Raw genomic sequence first — 21,041 nt, 5'->3', positions numbered from 1 at the left:
CTCCGTATAAGTTTAAGAATCACTGGACTTGAACCATTAAAACCGTTTTCTTCGCAGGGATTCATTGAAAAGTTGAGGGCCAGCCCACTGGGGGCAAAGAGATGTAAGAGCTTCCTAATGAAATGTTAGGCCTCTGGAGCAGAGAGTAAGGGTCAGGCCAGAAAGCGTGTCTGAACTCCTACAGAATTAGTTTTTTTTTTACTTTTTGTTACTGCAGCTCCCTTAAGGAGGAAGATTGACAGCTAATTCCTGTATCGAGTGTGGGAGAGTGTAGACCATTCCATTTGTGTGCTTATCTGTCCCTTTCAGATTAGGTGCCCTCCCTCAATCTCCCTCATGCAAGCAGATTCAACTCTAAAAGGCATAGGTAAATGCAGTCCTAAAGTTTAAGCCTTGTATACTTTTACAGCTAGGATTCCCAGAATTATACACATTGCATATATGGCTTCGCTGGGCGACTTATAATCAGTGGTCCTTGGTTCTTGTATTTCATTGGGGTACTGCTAATAGCTTACATTGACTGAAAACTATTAGTGAAAGATGATAATTACACTCTAGTTATTTTATTTTTCCATCTTGGTTGATGCATCGTCCTGTAGTTTTTACACATCTTTTACGCATGTTTTCTGTTCCCATATCTATTACTACTTATATATCTGTTTTAAAGTCCACGCCCACTTCTAAGCTCATTTGCTTAATTAGCATAAATTTCTTTTAACTGGGGCATCCTCCAGTCCTGAGGGATCCAGGATCAAGCTGTTAAAAAGATTTGTTGCAAATGCACATAAGGGATTGCGACCTGCACCAGTTGTTGACAGAGAGTACCTCTTTGCCATCATCTCAATGCTGAAGATATTGGCTGTAAAATCTCAGGATGTGCATCCTGGCATATGCTAAGCTACATTCTCCAAATCTCCTGCCTTGGGAAATTCCGTTCTTGATTCCTCTTCCACCAGTGTTCCTGTTTGAGTGGGTGAAATCCGTGATCCCAACTGGCCGCTCAGGAGATTCCTTGCACTGACCAAGATGCAAAATAACTGGCTTCTTGACTAATGTGTTACACACTTGCTGTAGTTAGAGTCAGGACATGAAAGGCACCTTGGCCTCCTCATATATATTCTGCAATTGGGAAGTTGACTTCAACAGGAACTGTCATTTTGTGGTGAATATACCAAGAACTGCAGATGCTGGAGTCAGAGTCAACACAATGTGGAGCTGGAGGAACACAGCAGGTCAGGCAACATCAGTGGAGCAGGAATGTCAACATTTTGGGTCGGGACCCTTTTTCAGAACAGCGTTGACTCATTTCGTGGTGAACTTTGCTGCTGGCTGGTCATGAGACTGCTGACAAACAACGTATTCATGAAAATCTTATAATACTGCCTACCTATCTAGTAAAGACTTGAAAAGTTTCTTAGTTGCCCAGTGACTGCCAGTAACTCTTCATTGATGGGAGATGGTTGTGTTGAGATGTTGACCCAACATAAAGCAACATCAACCCTCTGTAAGAGACTTAATAACGCAGGCAACATGTCCACAATATTTTAGGTCACTGGATTTTAGCCAGCTTATCTGGGTCATTAAATGCTCTAATGGATATAACCATATTTGTTGGACAGGTAGCAGGAAATATGCAAATTATTTCTATTTATTGTGTTTGTTGTTTTGTTTGGCTAAACTCTTTTTAGTATGATAGACCATTGAAAGTAAAGTTCACCTGCATAACAAGCCCAAAATGATAGCTTGATCGATGAGGTCATCTCAGGATGTGGATGTGTTCTTATCATCTAATTACATGTTATTGAGTAGGATTTTTTTATCATTTAAATGTATGAGATCTTCTTTGGAAAGAGCAATTGTTACCTTAGAGTTCATTCAGAATTGTTAGGTCTTGATATTTTAGGCAGTGTATTCTGGCGATCATCTAGAGTGATGACTGAAAGAAGTGAAAGAGATGGTTCTATATAGTAGAGCAATACATCTGTTTGGTCTAGATGAACATTCTTAGGTTGTTGTGGTGCAATGGTAGCAATCCAACCTCTGAGCCAGAAGACCCAGGTTCAAGTCCCACCTGCTCATGGAGTGCATCATAATTCATTTGAACGGGTTGATTAGATACATTACTGCTAACATTACTGTTGCCACAACCTATAGAAGTAATAAACTTGAGGAACTTCAAACACAGTGAATAGGGCAAATCAACTACCAACAAACACACAACCTCCAACATCCAGTAGTCAAACTGTAAATCTATCACATTCATCATGCATTGATTTTTTTGGTTTGATTTATTATTGTAATATGTACCAAGGTACTGTGAAAAGTTTTGTTTTGCATGCAGGTCATTGGTTACAAAATGCCATGGAAATCTACCAACTGCCAACACAACCCCCAAAATCGTGGCCTTCCCATCACTGAATCTGGCTAACGTTACTCCAGAAGTATACCAGACCTTCTGCACAGTCAACCAGTTAGCTGCAAAAGTGTGAACATGTACCAACTGATAGTAAACACAAAAGCCTGACAGCAGTAAGCTCCCATATGACCATTCTCCACTATGCGTAACTATCTCTTTCAATTGTTCCAGTTATTCCTCTAGTATGCTGCCTGAAACCTGCCTGTCAAGACTGAATAATTCTTTTAAGATAACAACTGTTCTTTTCAGAGCAAGTTTCTCATGGTTCAACAGTTTAAAAAAAATCTTACTCGGCATTCCTATCAACATCCTGGAGATTGTTACCATTGATTGAAAACAGCTGAACCAGCATAAGAATATAATGGCTTCAGGAAGCAACTCGCCTCGTATGTCTGCAATGTCTTTTCACCATCTACAAGGTACAAGTCAGATATGTGAATGGGTGCAGCTCCGATAACATTCAAGAAGCTCAACATCACTCAGGCCACTTGATTGCCACACATCCACCACCTTCAAACATCACTTCTTTCACCCCTAATGCGTGGTGGTGCAATGTACCATCTGCAAGATGCATTGTAACAACTCAGTAAGGCTCCTTTGACAGCATCTTCCAACTGTGACCTCAACCACATAGAAGGACAAGGATAACAGGTACTTAGCAATACCAGCATCTGCACGTTCCTCTCGAAAGTGCATCATCCTGACTTGGAGCTGTATCTCTGCTCCTTCATTGTCAAAATCATGAAATTCCCCTCCTAGTAGCAATATCTGTGGCCCTACATCCTAATGACTGCAATGCTTCAAGAAAACAGCATAATAGCAAATAAGGATTGGTAATAAATGCTGGCCTAACCAGCAATACCACATCCCATGAATGAATTAAAAAAAACTGCTCTTAACATGAAAACCTTCAAACAACTCTTGTGATTCTATTTTTGAGCTCTGCTAAATGGGTTCTCATAGCACAATTAAATATGCTGCGGAGAAGCGTTCAAACAACATTAAGTATTGATTATCTAAGTGAAGCATGAATAATTTTAGCATCACCATGGCCACCAGTCCTTAGAGAGTAGACTACAGCACAAAAGATGGATTTCAGGAAGTATTACCTATGTGGGATAGTGAGAATTGATAATCTTGAAGATGTACGAATTTTATACCAAACATGGTTTATGTCCATTATTTACACATTTGAGATGCACTGAGAATGCAGAGTTTGGGGTGATAGAGTTAACGGGCATTTCAGAGATTTTCTCTGAAGGAAGTTGTAAACCATAACAGAAAATCTCAGAATGAGATTAGGCCTTTCAACCCCTTAAATCCTCTCTGCTATTCAATTACATCCTTGCTGATCTTTATCTTAACTACAAACTCTTACTTAATGAAAATCTATCAGTCAAATATTTGAATTTTCAATTGAGCTAACCTAAAGAACTTTTTAAGCAGAAGGTTTAGATCTATACCATAATTTTGTAAAACACTGCCCCCTTTCACCACCTCAAATGTTAGGGCCATTCTTCAATGGCCCGTACTTCCCCGTAGAGGAATTAGGGTAGCTAGATGGAGCCTTGCCACATTAAACACTTCTATCGCCATATCACATGCTCCCAATGCTATTCATCCCTGTGCTCACTGACCGACTTTGGCTCTCAGTCATGCTAGCCACCTATTTGTTCCACTACAGCCAGCTCCAAATTTCTGATGCAAAGAAGTTTCCATTCTGACATGAGCACCTTGGCTCAGCAGTAGCAGAGTTGCCTTTGAGACAGAAGGCCATGGGTTCAATTCTCAGTCCAAAAACTCAATCTCAAGTGATACTTCAGTACAGTTTTGATGAGGGCCATGTTATTTGAGATGCTAATATTTAATTATACAATAAATCGTGACACCCACTGCTCCCTCATATGGCCTATAAGATATCAAGCCACAACTTGAAGAACCATAGACCTTTTCTCTAGTAACTTGTCCAATGTATATCTCTTGAGCAAATTCAGATTAGTTTGGTCACAATTTCATCAGTTTGAATTGGAATATGCTTTGAATGAGTTGTCCTTTTGCCGGTAACTACGTTTTAATAGGGTTTAAAGCACTTGACATGTCCTGATACCATGGTAGGTACTATACAAAAGTAGATTATTATTTTCTTTGAATGCTAGATATGGGAGAAACTACTTCTATATACCACTGGATCATCCAAGCATTCCAAAATAAGTACACATCCTATCATATTGGATCTACGCTCCATTTTGGACATCAGATATGTGCGATTCTTAATTTGCTCTTAGCTTTGCTAGTTTTTAGGCACCTTTTTACAGTTGCCAAGATATCTGTGTACTGTCTCATTTCAATGCAATGATAGAATACTATACCAGAACATTATTAAATTAGGCCAGTTATCAAAAAAGAAAAATGTAGCAAATTCTGGAAAGTTACAGTAATTGCGACACCTGGTATATCTGCAAACTGCCAAAGCAATGTGGAAATATTCTCCCAACATTTTTACTTTCAACAAGGAGATGCCTCAATAGTAGTCATATTTATTGCAGCCATCTTTTTGTGCAAAGTTGCAGTCTGTGCATAGGCGTCTTCTAGAATACAGTCTCTTCCCTCTAGTAGAGACAGAAGGGTTTGTGCAGTTGTTGCAAGAGGATCAGTTTCCTGACTTCCTGATTAATTCTGGTTATTTTGGCCAGCAAATTTTGAGAAGATTTGTATCTCAGGTTGAGGTTCTGGATGTGAGTTTGCTCGCTGAGCTGGAAGGTTCGTTTTCAGACGTTTTGTCACCATTCTAATAACATCATCACTGAGCCTCCGGTGAAGCGCTGGTGTTATGTCCCGCTTTCTGTTTATCTGTTTAGGTTTCCTTGGGTTGGTGATGTCATTTCCTGCATTGGTGATGTCATTTCTTTGTTCTTTTGATAACACATTGATTTGGAGCCCATCTACCACCCTCTGAGAAAAAGAACATTTGGGACTGCACAATAACAAGTGCCTCAATAGCTTGTCTAAGCCTCTCAACCCCAAGCTCTATTTGCAGCTCTGCCAAAACAGGCAATGTTGTACCCAGATCATTTTCTATTACTGTGTTCTCCTTGGAGAATGTGGTGTGCCACCCAGCTCTCCAACTGTTTGAGTATAGGAGTTGGAACATCATGTTGAGGTTATACAGGACATTGGTGAGGACCGTGTGCTGTGTTGATTGCCCTGCTAGCAGAAAAACATTATTAAATTGGAGAGGGTTCAGAAAAGATCTTCCAGGATTTTGCTGGAAATGAAGGGAAATCATGAGGGACATAGATAAGGTGAATAAGAAGAGTCTTTTCCATAGGGTGGAGGTATTCAAAACTATGGGTTATGTTTTAAGGTGAGAAGAGAAAGCAACATGATGCAAAAGACCCCAACATTGAACTTGCAAGTACATCTTTGTGACATCCACCATTTGAAAATGCAAGTCAGTTCTGCCAAAAACAATACATAGGCAATTGTGTCATCTCAGTTTAAAGTGTAATTTTAATATTTATGTATTGAAAGTGACATGAAAATTAAAATGAATTGTTGGTGCAGATTTCAGTCTTTTTATCATGCAGTCATAGAGTATTACGGCATGAAAACAGGCCCTTTGGCCAAAACCGGTCCATGCTGCCATGGTGCCCACTCAACTAGTTCCAATTGCCCGCATTTGATTCATATCTGTTTAAACCCTTCCCATCCATGTACCTATCCAAATGTTTTTTTAAAATGTTGCTAATGTACCTGCCTCAACCACTTTCTCTGGCAACCCATTCCATATATGCACCACCTTCTGTGTGAAGAAGTTGTCCCTCTGGTCCATCTTAAATCTTTCCCCTCTCACCTTAAACCTATGCCTTCTAACTTACAATTCCCCATCCCTGGGAAAAAGACTATATGCATTCATCCTACCTATGTCCCTCATGATTTAATACACCTCAATAAGGTTGCCCCTCATTCTCCTACATTCCAAGGAATAAAGCCCTGTCAGGTCGACCTCTCCCTATAACTCAGGCTTACTAGTCCTGGCAACATCCTTGTAAATCTTCTTTGCACATTTTCTAGTTTAACTATCTCTTCTATAACAGAGTTACCAAAACTGCACACAAAACTCCAAGTGCAACCTCACCAATGTATAATAACTGTATCATAATGTCCAGAACTCCTTTACTTAATACTTCGATTGATGAAGGCCAACATGCTAAATGACTTCTTCATCAACCTGTGACACCACTTTCAGTGAACTATGTACTTTTACTCCTAGTTCCTTCTGTTCTACAACACTCCTCAGGAACTTACCATTTACTGTATAAGCCCTACTTTGGTTTGACTTTCCAAAGTGCAACACCTCACACTTATCTGTATTGAATTGCATTTGCTAATCCTCAGTCCATTTCCCCACCTGACAAGATCCTTCTGTAATTTTTGATAACCTTCTTTGCTAGCAACAATTCCTAATTTTGTATCATCTGCAAATTTACAATCATGCCTTGTATATTCACATCCAGATCATTTGTATAGAAAACAAATAACAAAGGTCCCAGCACTTGTGGCACACCACCAGTCACAGGCCTCCAGTCCGAGAAACGACCTTCAACCATCACCTGCTTCCTACCACAGAGTCAATTTTGATTCCAATTAGCTAGGTATCCCTGGATCCCATGTGACCTAACTTTCATGACTAGGCTGCCTTGTGAGACCATGTCGATAGCCTTCCTGAAGTCTTTAAAGACAACATGTACTGCCCTGTCCTCAGGCCCCCTTTGTTATCTCTTCGAAAAACTTGAAAAGATTTGCCGTGCATGACATCCCGTGCACAAATCCGTTACCACTTTCAGTTCTCCAAAACAATTACTAGGGTCACATTTGCATCTTCCACTAACTTTTCTCCTGTCTTAAACTGCAATTCTGTTAGCTACCTGCCACAAGTTATAATTCATTGTTTTATATTTGATTTTAGAGAAGGCGATGGCATCATGGAAATGTCATTGAGGTAGTAATCTAGAATCTTGAGCTAATGGTCTGGGGACATGCATTTGAATTCCATCATGTCAATTGATGAATAAAAAAATATGGAATTAAAACAGTTAGCCTAATGGCAATCATGTAACCACTGTTGATTATTGTTCTAGTTCACAAGTCCTTTGCAGAAGAAAATGCACCATGTTTACCTGATCTGATTGCATACAACTCCAGACCAATAAAAATGTGGTTGACTCTTACCTGTCCTCTTAAATGGCCCAACCAGCCACTTAGTTGCAGGGCTATTAGACATCCACAATAACTTCTGGCCCAGCATGTGATACCTACATACCATGAGGAATTTTGAAACAAGCCTACCAATTGCTGGAAAGACACAGCCAGTCTGGCAGCATCTGTGGCGAGAAAACAGAGTTAATGTTTTAGGTCCAGATACGCTTCTTCAGAACTGATTGTAGCTAAGATAAGGATGGTATATATACTGAAGAAGTGGGGAGAGGGGCAGGTGTTGGGGAAGGAATAAATGATGAGTGAAGATGGAACCCAGGGAGAGAAAGCCGTTGGGCAGACAAAGGAATGGGTAAAGCTCAGCCTAGGAGAATGAATAGCTACTAAATGGGGACTATTATTAGCTGACAATGGGTTGTTAATAGCAAGGTCTAGTGAGAGGGGGTTGCGGTAAGAACATGAGAGAAGGTGCTCAAGCTGTAAAATTATTGAACTTGATTTTGAGTCCATAAGGTTGCAGGGTTCCCACGTGGAAAATGAGGTGTTGTTCTCCCAGTTTGTGCTGAGTTTTCTTGAAGCACTGCAATTTCCACCACCTCCAGGTGGATGGCACCACTAGGCAGACATTCCCTTCCAGTCCTTTGTCAGCACTCCACATTGAGGGTCTAGGCGTGAAACGTCAGTTTTTGTGCTCCTAGGGTGCTGCTTGGCCTGCTGTGTTCATCCAGCTCCACGCTTTGTTGTCTCGGGTTCTCCAGCATCTGCAGTTCCCATTATCTCTGATCACAAGATTCTTAGGGTACTTGATAGGGTTGATGTGGAGAGGTTGTGAAGAATCTAGGACCAGAGTGCATATTGTCAAATTAAGGAGGTGCATGTATGGGGAAGAATTTCTTTTCTGAATATAGTGAATCTGTGGAATTCTTTACCACAGAGGGTTGTCAACGCTTGGTCATTAAGTACATTCAAGGCTGAGATGGATTTTCAATCAGTAAGGGAACATGTAAGAAAGCGGAGTTGAGGATAATTAGTCTTGATGGGCTGAATGTTATTTTTGCTCCTACATCTCATGGTCTTAAAAGTGCTCAAAACTTTATTCTGTCATAAACTCTGTAGAAGAGAATATTTTTCATAATGATTTTAAACAATGCAAATGAGAAGCACATGCCTCTCCTTACACCCTGTACATAAATTTAATCTGCATTTCCAGTGCAATTCTACTTCTATCGTTCTCTGAAGTGTTGAAAAATTTCCACTTCCATTGTTAGGCTAAAGCTTAAGAGTTCTAACAGATCTTTGCATTGTCAAAAAATTATTAATGTGCACAATTTTATTCCATTAAAATGCTATTTTGATAATCATTAGAGGGCCTTGGTGGCAATACAGGGTTTGTAGAGTGTAACAAAGGATATCATGGACTGATTTTTGGTGATCATCCAATACCTCATTACCTTACTTATTGTTCAAGATACCCATTTATAATCATTCCAGTTGACATGGCTGATTCAAGGAAAGCTCTGCACAAATTTAATTATTCCTGCTGTGCTGGATAATTGTGGGCTGTATGATTTAAACTCCAGCACGTAACAGGGTAATTATATTTTTAAAACTACTTTGCTGATATATCTTTTGTTGCCTCCCTTCTCCATAGTGATATATGATGGATGCCCCAAATCACTCAAGGCTGGCGTTTGGTGGCCCCGAACAAAGTTTGGAGTCCCAGCAGCTGTATTGTGCCCAAAAGGTTCCCTTGGTGAGTGACTATTCTACCTTATTTTCACAACAATTTTTACTTCATGCTTTCATATTCACACAAAAGTTGGTTAAGTCACACATTGCTCGGCTATTCAGTTCATTTTCTGACAATGCTAATACATACTCAATGGGACTCGCCAACTTGTCCTTCCTTTCAGTTTGTTGTTGACAGTGTAAAGTTCCTTATCAATTAAACCTAAGGGCAGAAATTTTTGAAAAAGAAAAGAAACTAGGCAGCACGGTGGCTCAGTGGTTAGCATTGCTGCCTCACAGCACCCGGGGCCCAGGTTCAGTTCCACCCTCAGTGCCTGAATGAGGGTTTGCACATTGCCCAGAATTAAATGCTTCAGGGTAAACTTCAAGTCTTAAATTCTGCCTACGTTGTATTAACTTACTGCATTGTAATACGACCTCTTTTTATTTTAACTGAGTTTGTTTTTCCTAATAGTAGGCAGAACATACATAGCACTTTTAATGTAATGAAATATTCCAAGGCACATCAGAGAAGCATTATAAAACAAAATACAATGCAGAGCAACTTAAGGATATGTTAAACCAGATGATTAAAAAGCTCTGTTCAAAGATGCAAATTTTAATATTGTTTCAAAAAACAAAAGTGAGTTGGAAGAGTTTATGGAAGGAAATCCAGAATTTAGGGCCTTGCCAAATGAAAGGATAGTCACTGTGAAGCAGTTAAAGTCAAGGATGTTAAAGAAATAAGAGTTAGAAGAATGCAAGATTGATGAAGTTGTGGGTGTGGTTGAGTTGAATGAGATGGGAAGGAACAAGGCCACATGAAAATTTGAGAACAAAGATGAGAATTTTAGCTTTTGGATATTCCTTGGGTGGGAGCTGTTGTAAGTCATTGAGCACAAAAGGAATTTGACTTGGTACAAAAAAAAGACTTTTGCAGGAGAATTTTGGGTGATCTGAAGTTTTTAGAGAGTAGAATATGGAAGAACAGCCAGGACTGCATTGGGATTGTCAAGTCTAGAATTAACAAAAACTTGGATGAGGGTTTCAGAACAGCTGAACTGAGACAGGTGTGAGGTTAAAGAATATTATGTTGGTATGATGTACAGGTTAGTAAATATCTGGTAACATTGAAAATTATCTCTGCCTCATTCTGCATTTACACTTTCAAGAGCTGGAGGTAGTTTGATCTAAATGCAAATCAGATTACAGCCATTGAGGTAAGAATAGTAGAATTTTTGAGCCCAAGCAGCAAAGTGAAAGATTTAGTCCCAAAAAACACGATTTTTTTATCAAAAAAAACTTGAAGAATGCTCAAAAGAGAGATGTGTTGACAAATTTCTCCATAATGCAACATCAGGACAAATTCAGGAATGCCACATTTCAGATGATCCCAACAATTTATGCTACAGAATAATGAGGTGCTGGTAACTTGGCATGTTGACTGTCATTAGCCAAGCATTGCGGTGGAGAAAGCAACAGGGAACAACAGCTCTCCTTGCACCCCCCACCCCGAACCTCCAAAACTCCCAGGTAATACAAAAAAGGCACAAAGCTTAAACAAGAGATAATGGGAACTGCAGATGCTGGAGAATTCCAAGATAATAAAATGTGAGGCTGGATGAACACAGCAGGCCCAGCAGCATCTCAGGAGCAAGGTCTAGGCCCGAAACGTCAGCTTTTGTGCTCCTGAGATGCTGCTTGGCCTGCTGTGTTCATCCAGCCTCACATTTTATTATCAACAAAGCTTAAACAAGTCTCTTTTACTGAGGATGGGTTGCTGCATGTACATGCATATTACTTCTACAAAACATAAATGAACCATATTAAGAGCTTGACTGATGCACAAATTAGTAATTAATGTAGTGATGAATGCATTCAGGATTGTTTGTATGTTTCACCCAATTGTGTAATCGTATCTAACAGAATTTTGCTTTGGGTTTTGCAAGTGTGGGCTGATCGAATACATTCTATACTCTGCCTATTGCGGACATTCTAAGGAGTAGTGTTTTGTTTAATTTTTGGGAGGTATGGCCTACATACCTATATTACGCCTGCACTGAAACTTATATGTGACATTGCTCAATTGTGTGATAGGCAGACTGCCTTTATGGACAGACTGCAGTACACTGTTAGTGGGAAATACACATATAACTACCACATGATATCAGCATGAAACAGCTTGTTCAACTTATTGTTCAAATATTTTTAGGTTCTGTGGCTTTCCAGAGTAATTTGAGAAGACTTGCCACTTTTTAGGCCTAAAAGTGGAACCCTTTCTCTTGTTTGCAAGTCTGCATGAGACATAGTGAACAGTGAGTGGACCAGCATTGATAAGGGAGTTAAGGATATGATATTACCCAACTGCCATAATTAGCACCGCATAGTGTCTGCAACCTTTGCAGTATGTGGTTAGGCATCTGAGTTATTTGAGAGAGTCTACTGGCACCAATCCTCCTTTGCCTATTTTTTGTCCAGTTCGTTTCGAACAATCAGCTGTGGAAGATGGACCACCAGAGAATCTTTACATTCTGTCCTTGGTTAACAAGATGGCTTTCTGCATGATCAATAAATACAACTGCATTATATAGAAACATCAAACTAGGAGCAGGAGTAGATCATTCTAATCTTTGAGGCTTCTCCAATTTTCAGAACGGCCATATTCTGCTAACTCAATATCATGTTCCTGCTTTCTCTCCAAATCTGTGATTTCTTTAACATCTGAAAATGTATTTGTTTCATGAATATATTCAGTGACTTAGCTTCTACGGCCTTCTGAGGTAGGGAATTCCACAGGTTCATTACCCTCTGAGTGAAGAAGTGTTTCCTCATCTCAGTTCTAAATGGCCTACCCTGTATCCTGAGACTGTAACTTCCTGGTTCTAGACTCCCCAGCCAGGGAAACCATCCATCCTGCATCAAGTCTGTCCACCCCTGTTAGAATGTTATATGTTTCTGTGAGATACCCTTTCATCCTTCTAAATTCTTGTGAATACAGGTTCGGACAAATGAGTTGCTGCCCCTAAGACAACCGTGCCAATCCCCAATTAAAGTGTAATGAACCTCCACTGCACTCCTTCCATGACAAGAATGTTCTTTTCAGGTAGGGAGACCAAAACTGTGCACATGACTCTACGTGTGGTCTCACCAAGGCCCTGTATAACTGCAGTATGATATCCTTATATCTGAACTCATAGTTCAAGTCAGGTATAATTCCTATCATTCTCAGGAGTTGTGCAGAATACGTCTGTTCTCTGAAGGTTCGTGCAGAGATCACTGTCTTCACCCACAGATTGTGTGAAACTGTCAGAGAATGGGTAACATTCAATTTAACATTGAACATTAAATCCTTCAGACCCATTAACTTATATATTTTAGGGGCCATCTTATGGTGGTGTCCTTACCCAGGATCAGGAGGCCACATTCGAGTCCCACCTGCTCCAGAGCTGCAAATTAACATCTTTGAACGGGTTAATGAAAAAATACAACAAAATGTTATGAGAAACAACAGGAAAGTGGAATTTAGGCTACACTTGGATCAGCAATGATCTCAGTGGTGGAATAGGCTGAAACAGTGTACACCTGCTCCTGTTTCTTAGGAAGGAGGAGGGTAACTTCTTCAGGTTAGGTATCCTGGAAGAGGCTTCGCGGTGAGGTTAAAATTGTGAGCAGAGATAATGGGAGATGCAGATGCTGGAGAATCCAAGATAACAAAGTGTGAAGCTGGAGATAATGGGAACTGCAGATGCCTCTCTGAGGAAGGGTCTAGGCCCGAAATGTCAGGTTTTGTGTTCCTGAGATGCTGCTTGGCCTGCTGTGTTCATCCAGCTTCACACTTTGTTATCCTGTTTCTTAGGAAGATGCTTAGCCACGTTTAAAAAAATGCTCACAAACTGAGGGAGAAAATAAATGCACAACTTTCACAAACAATAATTCCAGCAAAGTTGAAGCGCCAGATTTTCAAATGTAGGCAGTCAGGGCTCTGTGTCAATCTAATTTAAAAATTCTATTTCCTTGGGGCATCTCTAGATCTTAACACCTTCAGGACAGGTTCCAATTTTCAAAGTGAGGGTGGGGAGCAGGGAACCCAGGCTCCTCCATTTAAAAATCAATTAAACTCCCCAAGGAGCGTTTTAGGGGCTGAGTCAACCAGTGCAACTGTTTTCATTTTATTGCACATGGTTTGACTTCACAGCTTGGCTTAGGAAAAGTATTTTTTAATGTTTTGAAAATTCTGAGCACCTTGGAGACCTTGAACTGATTTGAGCACGTTACCTCGTTTCTGTTGTTTGGGCACCATCTTGTGGTTTTGTATTGTGGGCCCTCTAAAGATCTCTATGCGTTTTTTAGCAAGTCAGTGACCAGCCCAATCATGGCTGCCATCTTCCTTTACCCCTTGTGTTCTGCAGGCAGTTCCTGCTTCCTGTCCAATTCAGGTACTTGCATTTCAGATTAGCTTTATGAGTAATGTACTTGAGGCATGGTGTTTGAACTTAGACTTTAGTGGGATGTTGGGTTCCTAATTCCATTTTGAAAATTCAACACAATGTGTCTAAATCGTCGCTGAGACAGTCACTCTAGCCCCGAAAATCTGGCCTCGACAACTGAACCAGCTCAGTCTACATTGGATTATATTTCTAACTGATTAGTTTACCCCTGTTTGGACTTGGAGAGTTTTTAGAAAATGTGGATCTATATGTGTTTGCAGTTTAAGATGGTAACAAATTAATATTGCTTTAAATTTTGATTATTTTATGTCAGTGAAGCTTCAGAATATATGTCTATGAAACATGATCAAAAAGATTAGAATTTTCCAGAGGTAGCAGATTCCCAAAAGCACGGCTGGACGTGTCTTCAGCCACATATTACTGTTGCTAGAACTGCCACTTTAATACACGTAGTGGCCTACCCCCATGAGGTGCCAGTCCAATCACAGGGCCAGTAATTGTTGCTGAGGCATCCAGGAACAAGAGGCCTACATCAGCTAGGCAAGAAAAACCTTTGAAAAAAATTCAGAATTGGGTGCTGGAGGAGAAACCCCTCCAAGAAAATTATTGGGGTCATTGGGCACTGCCTTCTTTTCTCATGGCTATATCTTTGTTTCATGAAAACCACCTTAAGGCTGCTGCTGGAAAGGCTGGGATGGGGGTGCCGCAGTCCACCGTCAGCAAAATTGTGACAGCACCAGTAAGCAGGCGCTAGTCATGGTAATTGGTGATCTCCCAGTCCTGCTGCTCATAAAATGCCCGAATGGAAGGAATGCATTGGGCAACTAATCCAAACTGGTAACCTCTCCCCCTGCCCCTTCCCAACCTCTTGGGAGGTAGTAAAATTTCAGCTAAACACTTCTGCATTAAGGTGAATTTATGTGATGTAAAGGTATTTTTTAAATTAATCACTTCTGTAAAAAAATATTTTATACAATATTTTGGCCTGCTTAATTTGCATCAGTACTAGTTTCAAATAAAGATTGGAAAGATCTTTGCTCCATTTGACTATTTTCCTACACACACATACATACTCACCTTGTATCCTATTTCACTACCTCTTTAATATTTCTTCTGTTTTCTTTCCTCTTTGTGATGCACTTTTCATACGTCCTGAAATACTTGTCCACTTATACTTTCTGTCTTAAAATGGGAGCTGCAATATTAGTAGATTTTATCACAATTTTTAACATTTTTGATTCTGTGGTATACAAGTGATTTTGTTTGATAGAGACAATCCCAACCGTTGTTAATGCATCCCTTTTATACTCTTGAGTTCAATAATTTTGCACATGCTGTGCAAACAATAAAATATCCACAAAACTGCCACCTCATGGGGGTAGGCCGCTATGTGTATTAAAGTGGCAGTTCTAGCAACAGTAATATGTGGCTGAAGTCACTTCCAGCCCTGCTGTTGGGAATCTGCTACCTCTGGAAAATCCTAATTTTTTGATCATGTTTCATAGACATATATTCTGAAGCTTCACTGACAACAAATAAACAAAATTTAAAGCAATTATCACAATTTTTAACATTTTTGATTCTGTGGTATACAAGTGATTTTGTTTGGTAGAGACAATCCCAACCAGTGTTAATGCATCCCTTTTATACTCTTGAGTTCAATACTTTCGCACATGCTGTGCAAACAATAAAATATCCACAAAACAGTGTTATTTGAAGGACTTGCTGAAGCTGACCTCCTTTTGAACCTCTCAGCGCACAGTTTTGGTGAGTAATTTCGTTTTCTTTCACATACTCTTGTCACCTTGACCCTTGTATTTTTCTTTCCTCTTCTCCCTTTGCAGGCGTGCGGGCTGATGGTAAGTTGTTGTGCTCACTGCTGAACCATGTGATGCTTTGCTTGGCTTCATGTGTAAGCTTTTTCTATTAAAAGCCCGGCTTTTTCAGATCGTTGTCTTATATTAGACCACCTATTTCAGGTACTGTGATTCGCCACTGTGGGGAGGAACATGGTTGGATGGAACCAGATCTTTTTAACTGTACATCGCCACCACTCATGCAATTGGCAGAGACTGTAAGTACTGCTTTGAAAACCTTTTTCTGTATTCAAACGTTAATCTGTCCTGAACAAAAGATAACCAACGTAAAATAATTTCTGGGAAAAATTTCAGCAACTGTGTTAAACATTCATACTGCAACAGAAGCATTGTCATAGTCAATTAGATATTAAGGATAGAATTTTTCACTGGATTAACTCTAGTGAAGTTTGACAGGAATGCTTTGATGGGTTGCTCTATTTGTTATCCAGTTTGCCACATCTGGATTGTTCTTTGGGAGTTGCTCCCAAATTGTAAATTTCCCTTAATCAAATAAGTTGCTAAATAATATCTATGAATGGTTGGTACTAATTAGATGGTAAGCACTGATTACATCATTTGGCAAGCTGTGGATCAGCTGCTATTGCTTGTTGCTACTCTGCCAGGAAATTTCCTGGTATCGGATATATCCCTCATCCATACGACACCAACCTCTCTCATTCACTGTAGTCCATCTACAACAGCTCTGTGACGTTCCATCATCCAACCACACCCAGAATGACCCCTACCTCTGTTACCGTCCGTTCTTCCATTTAGGAGAGCTCAGGAGCTAATCAGCTCTGATCAAATGGCCGAAACGTTGACATTTTGAAGTAATTTTGAAGAATGTGTCCAGTTTCCGACATCTCTTATGGTCTGTGTTCAGCAGTTTTTTCAGTATGTATCTTAGCTTACACATTTCAGAGACCTGTTTTCTCCCGGAAACCTTGTCCAAATTTTTGATGCATACGTGAAAGTGGAAAGAAAATAGCATTGAGTGTTTTTTTCTTTTTTACAACTTTGAGTTTTCTTATCGTTAACATAACCCTATCTTCACAAAATCACTTTGCTCCCACATTATGGAGAAGAAGCAGCCTGTGGCTGGAAGAGCAGTTCCTCAAATATTCTGACTATTCCACGTGTTAGGGTGACTTGTTTTTTGATTGATCACCCCGGTGATTGAATTGTCTCAGGTGTTTTGTGAACATTGGGAGCAAATTTTCCTACTGCCCTGTTTGTTCTGAGTGCTGCTACCTACCCACAGTATAAATCACAACACTTTGCCATGGTTTGGTGATTATTCTAAAAGATCACTAAAGACCTATGTTTGAGAGAGCTCAAGGAGGAACTAGTACATGTGAACTTTGATGTTAAAGCTTAGCAGTGACCTTTGTTAACTCAAACAGGAAGCCTTCTTAATTGAGGTTAATTTTCAAACGCTTTTCTGTCAGTTGTACTTTTCAAATCAGAAAAATTAGGAATTGCTATCATGAAAGAATACCAAATGTGAGAGGAGGATGATATGGGAATTTCTTTTATAGTTATAAAACAAAGACACATCTTATGGAGTGTGTGTGATGTTTTGATGCACTGAAACAGAGCCAGTAGAGAGATGAATGGCCTGATGGCCTTTTCCTGTGATGTAAACGTCCACAATTATATGATTTAATCTTTTGTATTTACTTTTTAATAAAACCACATAATCTTTTCAGTGATATACAAACCATGACAGCAGGGAAAGCTGTCTATACTCAACCTTCCCACACTTTGCTATATATTTTGTACCACAATATATGTAACCACCTAGGCTGTGATCTACCTAGAAAGGCAAAACAAAAAACTAGGAGAGTTTGAAGAAGGAACTTGGGACGTTTTGACCCTCTGAGATAACCTATTCCCAGCCATCACTTTGTCTCTAAGATCCATATAATACCTGATCTTTGTAAGCAATGACCCCTCCCCAGCCAGAATCGGACCGAGTTCTCACTCGATTTATATTTGTTGTGTATTTCTGATAATTTAAGTATGTTCACATTTTCTTTTCTATCAGTTATTGCTGATCCACATGAATTATTATGTAGCTGTCGAAGACCTAGCAAAAATTAACCAATGAGGAACAATAAGTTTAAACAATTGATGCATTTGGCCATTTTAACTCAATCACCACCAATTTTGGTATGTTGTACGCACACTAGTTTGATTTGTGTGATATAATTTTTTTTTGTCTCTGTTGAAAGCTGGAAAGGCTGGAGAGGAATGAAACTGAACTAAATACCATTGAGGCAAAGAAACTTGCCCGACACATGCGTACAGTCACTGAGGAGATGGACCAGTACTTTGGAAATGACATCCACATTACATATCGCCTTCTCTTGAAGATGCTTGAATTTGAGTGTAGACAACGTGGATTCAATCTTACAGCAACACAGGATGTGCACTATACAGAGGTAAAAACCATGAGATTCTTAATAATATAGTAGGCAAAAATGAGCAATTCATTTCTGCCTCAGTACCATTTCTTGGACAGGTATAGTAAACACCTTGTAATAGTAAACTATTTCCTCCCATCTGGTGCTACCTTTGTGGCTCAGTGTCAGTTCCTACATTACGTGCAAAATACATAAGAGGAACAGTTTACTACCATCTGGTGCGGTACAGATCTGACAGCAGAATACAGTTGCCAGTAATATTTTACTCAGTGAAGTGAAGATGAAATGGGGAGATGGAAAAATGGAATTCAAGTTTAGGGACAAAAGCCTAAAATAGCTCAATTAGAAGCAGTGTTGATGTTGTGCATGCAGATAACAAAGAATTAAACCTAGGCTGAAAATGTTTATAGATTCAATGAACAAAATCAGTGAGAAAATAAATTCCAACAAAATTGAAAATTGCTGTAAGAATACATGTGATTACCTTGACAGTGGAGTTGTTGCAAATCTTCTTTCTTTACCCCCTGATAATTAATATTCAATAGGACTTTTGAGTGATGTTTTCTAGATTTTTCCTTTTTGGCCGAAGTGTCACTCTTATTTATACCACATGAAGAATCTATGTGACTGTGTTGCTCCAAACAGGCAGAAAAAGAATGTAAAAGCAGACTTTTCTGTAGAAGGCAGAGGAGCCAGCTGAGAATCGTAAATGAGACAGACGTCCAGCTTGTTGACGGAGGCTATAAAAATGGGATCCATGAAAAATATTTTTGTAATAGACTGGGGTTTCTTTTGATTGCCTGAACATAAATATAAATGGTAGAGATAAGCCTCCCTATACTAAAAAATACAGTATTACCAAGTTATTTTGCTTGTAGTGGAAAGATGGGTTTAGACCTCAAAACTACATAGTGTATAACAAGAATGTGTATTTCCAGTCAGCTGACAGTCTTCAACCTTTTGCATACAAATAGAAAAGGTTGTATTGCATTGATCCCTGCCAGTAACATTATTGTATGTTAGTATATTAAATCTGAATCGATATACAAGGCCGTTGTCTTTATCCCTTCAGTGTTATGGGGAAACTTCACTGACTGGCCTAATTGAGGTTAGCTGCATGACATGAGAAGAATATCACACAGAGAAACTAAATAGAGCACTTAGCTGCCCATGAAGATAATCGTGGAATTGATCAAATCTGTTCACAGACTATTTTGCTTTTGTTACATTTCTGAATGACAGCCTTGGAATTATGAAACATCAAGATATATTTTTCACATGCAACTTCTTAGAACAAAGCTTGTTTACAGAGAAATTCATCCTTAAAGGTCATAAATTGAGGTGATATTAATGACATCATTGTATGGGTTGGGATTATTTATATTTTATAAAATATTGAAGGTCTGTTTTTCAAATGATTTCAATTTTAATTATTAATCTGAAACAAGCATGCTTAGTTTGTAGTGCTTCGTTAATCTGTGGAATAGAATTTGTCATGTAGCATTAATCTGGAACTAGAGTGTTAACATGTGAGATAAATTAAATATACTTAAATTGGATTACATTTGTTTAGATAAGTTTTGAAACTAATTATAATTACTATTTAATAAGGAGTCAAAGATACATGAGGCTCTAGATTTGCATTAATGCTTCATGCTTTTTACAGATCTGTACCAAATTAAAGAAAATAAATCAAATTAATTTTTTATACCCTGAAATCGATAGAATGTATTTTACTCCCAATTTTCCACATGTTGTGCTACAGACTTTTACTATAACAGACGGTGGAGTAAGATTTTCACAGTACACCAACTAAAGTCATTTTTTTGTTGTTTTCTCTCGCTTAATCCAATCTGTCATACCCTCTCTTTCTGACCCTGAATTGATAAGGAAATCATTCCCCTCCTCACTTTTATCCGTTTTACAATCTTTGTACCTCAATGCTGAGGGAGATACAAATGCCTTGTTGCCTCAGCCTGCTGTTATCATCTTGTACCTCCAACAACACTGGGCAAAATATTTTAAAATCTAATTGTCAGGGCAAATCAGAAGATCCATTCTCATGCAGAATTATTGCCTAAAGTAAATTTTGTTGAAAGTGTCTCTATTTTTCTAACTCTATAGAAACTTGACACCTTCATGTAATTATGATTTTTGCAGACAGTGATTAGGATTAACCTACAATGTTCTATTTAAGATGTTGAATATTCATTATAAAATGTGCTGATAACATGACAGTGTGTTATAAATATTGGGCAGGGGTGTAGAGCATCTTATGGACATAAGTCTCACCAGATCTTTTTTAACGCTCTGATAACAGAGTTCATCAAAACAACAAACCATTGTCACTTGTTTGATATGTCAAGTTACGGTGATGATATACCAGTTCTTGTACACCATTTGTAGAACCTCCTGAGAACAGGAAGTGCAGCTCTGGACCTGGAAAATGCAAAACATTGGAATGTACTTCAGCAAACAGAACGAGGAACAGCTCATCTGATGGAACAAATTGAAGAATACATGAAGACATTGACACGAAACATGAAACTCACCTACCTCAATCCAGTTGCTATTGTAACCCCCAATATAAGTGAGTACCTACAATTGCTTGGTGGTACAAAGCTGATATATTCCTAAAAAGAGACACAAGGTCCAAACTTTCTGCCTTGCGCTCATCAGAAATGAGATGTAAGAATCCAGTCTTTGAAAGGAAGCATCGTTTTTTACAGCATAATAAAAGGGTGCTAATTAGCTGAACTATGTTTGACATGGAGATATAGTAGGATGTGAAAACTATCAAATCATATCATTCAAGAGCACATACTAGGATTCAATTTTTGTTATTTTCAGGGCTACTTTTTGATTTTTGGGAGGCTGCTTTTTCATTCTCAGTAACTCCTTTATTAGATGATGCAGTCATTTTTTTTCCCCACAATCTTATTGACAT

The 21,041-nt window shown here is 39.0% G+C and overlaps 1 protein-coding gene across 1 annotated transcript in view; it reads left to right on the top strand.

Moving 5' to 3' along the window:
• celsr3 (cadherin, EGF LAG seven-pass G-type receptor 3) overlaps positions 1 to 21,041 on the top strand; it is a 262,123-nt gene that overhangs the window by 159,396 nt on the left and 81,686 nt on the right. The window contains exons 16-20 of the mRNA XM_048547414.2: positions 9,285 to 9,386; positions 15,654 to 15,668; positions 15,789 to 15,883; positions 17,903 to 18,112; positions 20,501 to 20,684. Of these exons, the coding sequence (XP_048403371.2) occupies positions 9,285 to 9,386; positions 15,654 to 15,668; positions 15,789 to 15,883; positions 17,903 to 18,112; positions 20,501 to 20,684 (606 nt within the window). The remainder of the gene's footprint in view (positions 1 to 9,284; positions 9,387 to 15,653; positions 15,669 to 15,788; positions 15,884 to 17,902; positions 18,113 to 20,500; positions 20,685 to 21,041) is intronic.

The sequence above is a fragment of the Stegostoma tigrinum genome, chromosome 11 (assembly GCF_030684315.1).
Source record: "Stegostoma tigrinum isolate sSteTig4 chromosome 11, sSteTig4.hap1, whole genome shotgun sequence".
NCBI lineage: Eukaryota > Metazoa > Chordata > Chondrichthyes > Orectolobiformes > Stegostomatidae > Stegostoma > Stegostoma tigrinum.
Note: the sequence above shows the minus strand (reverse complement) of the source record. Positions and strands in the feature narration are given on the sequence as shown.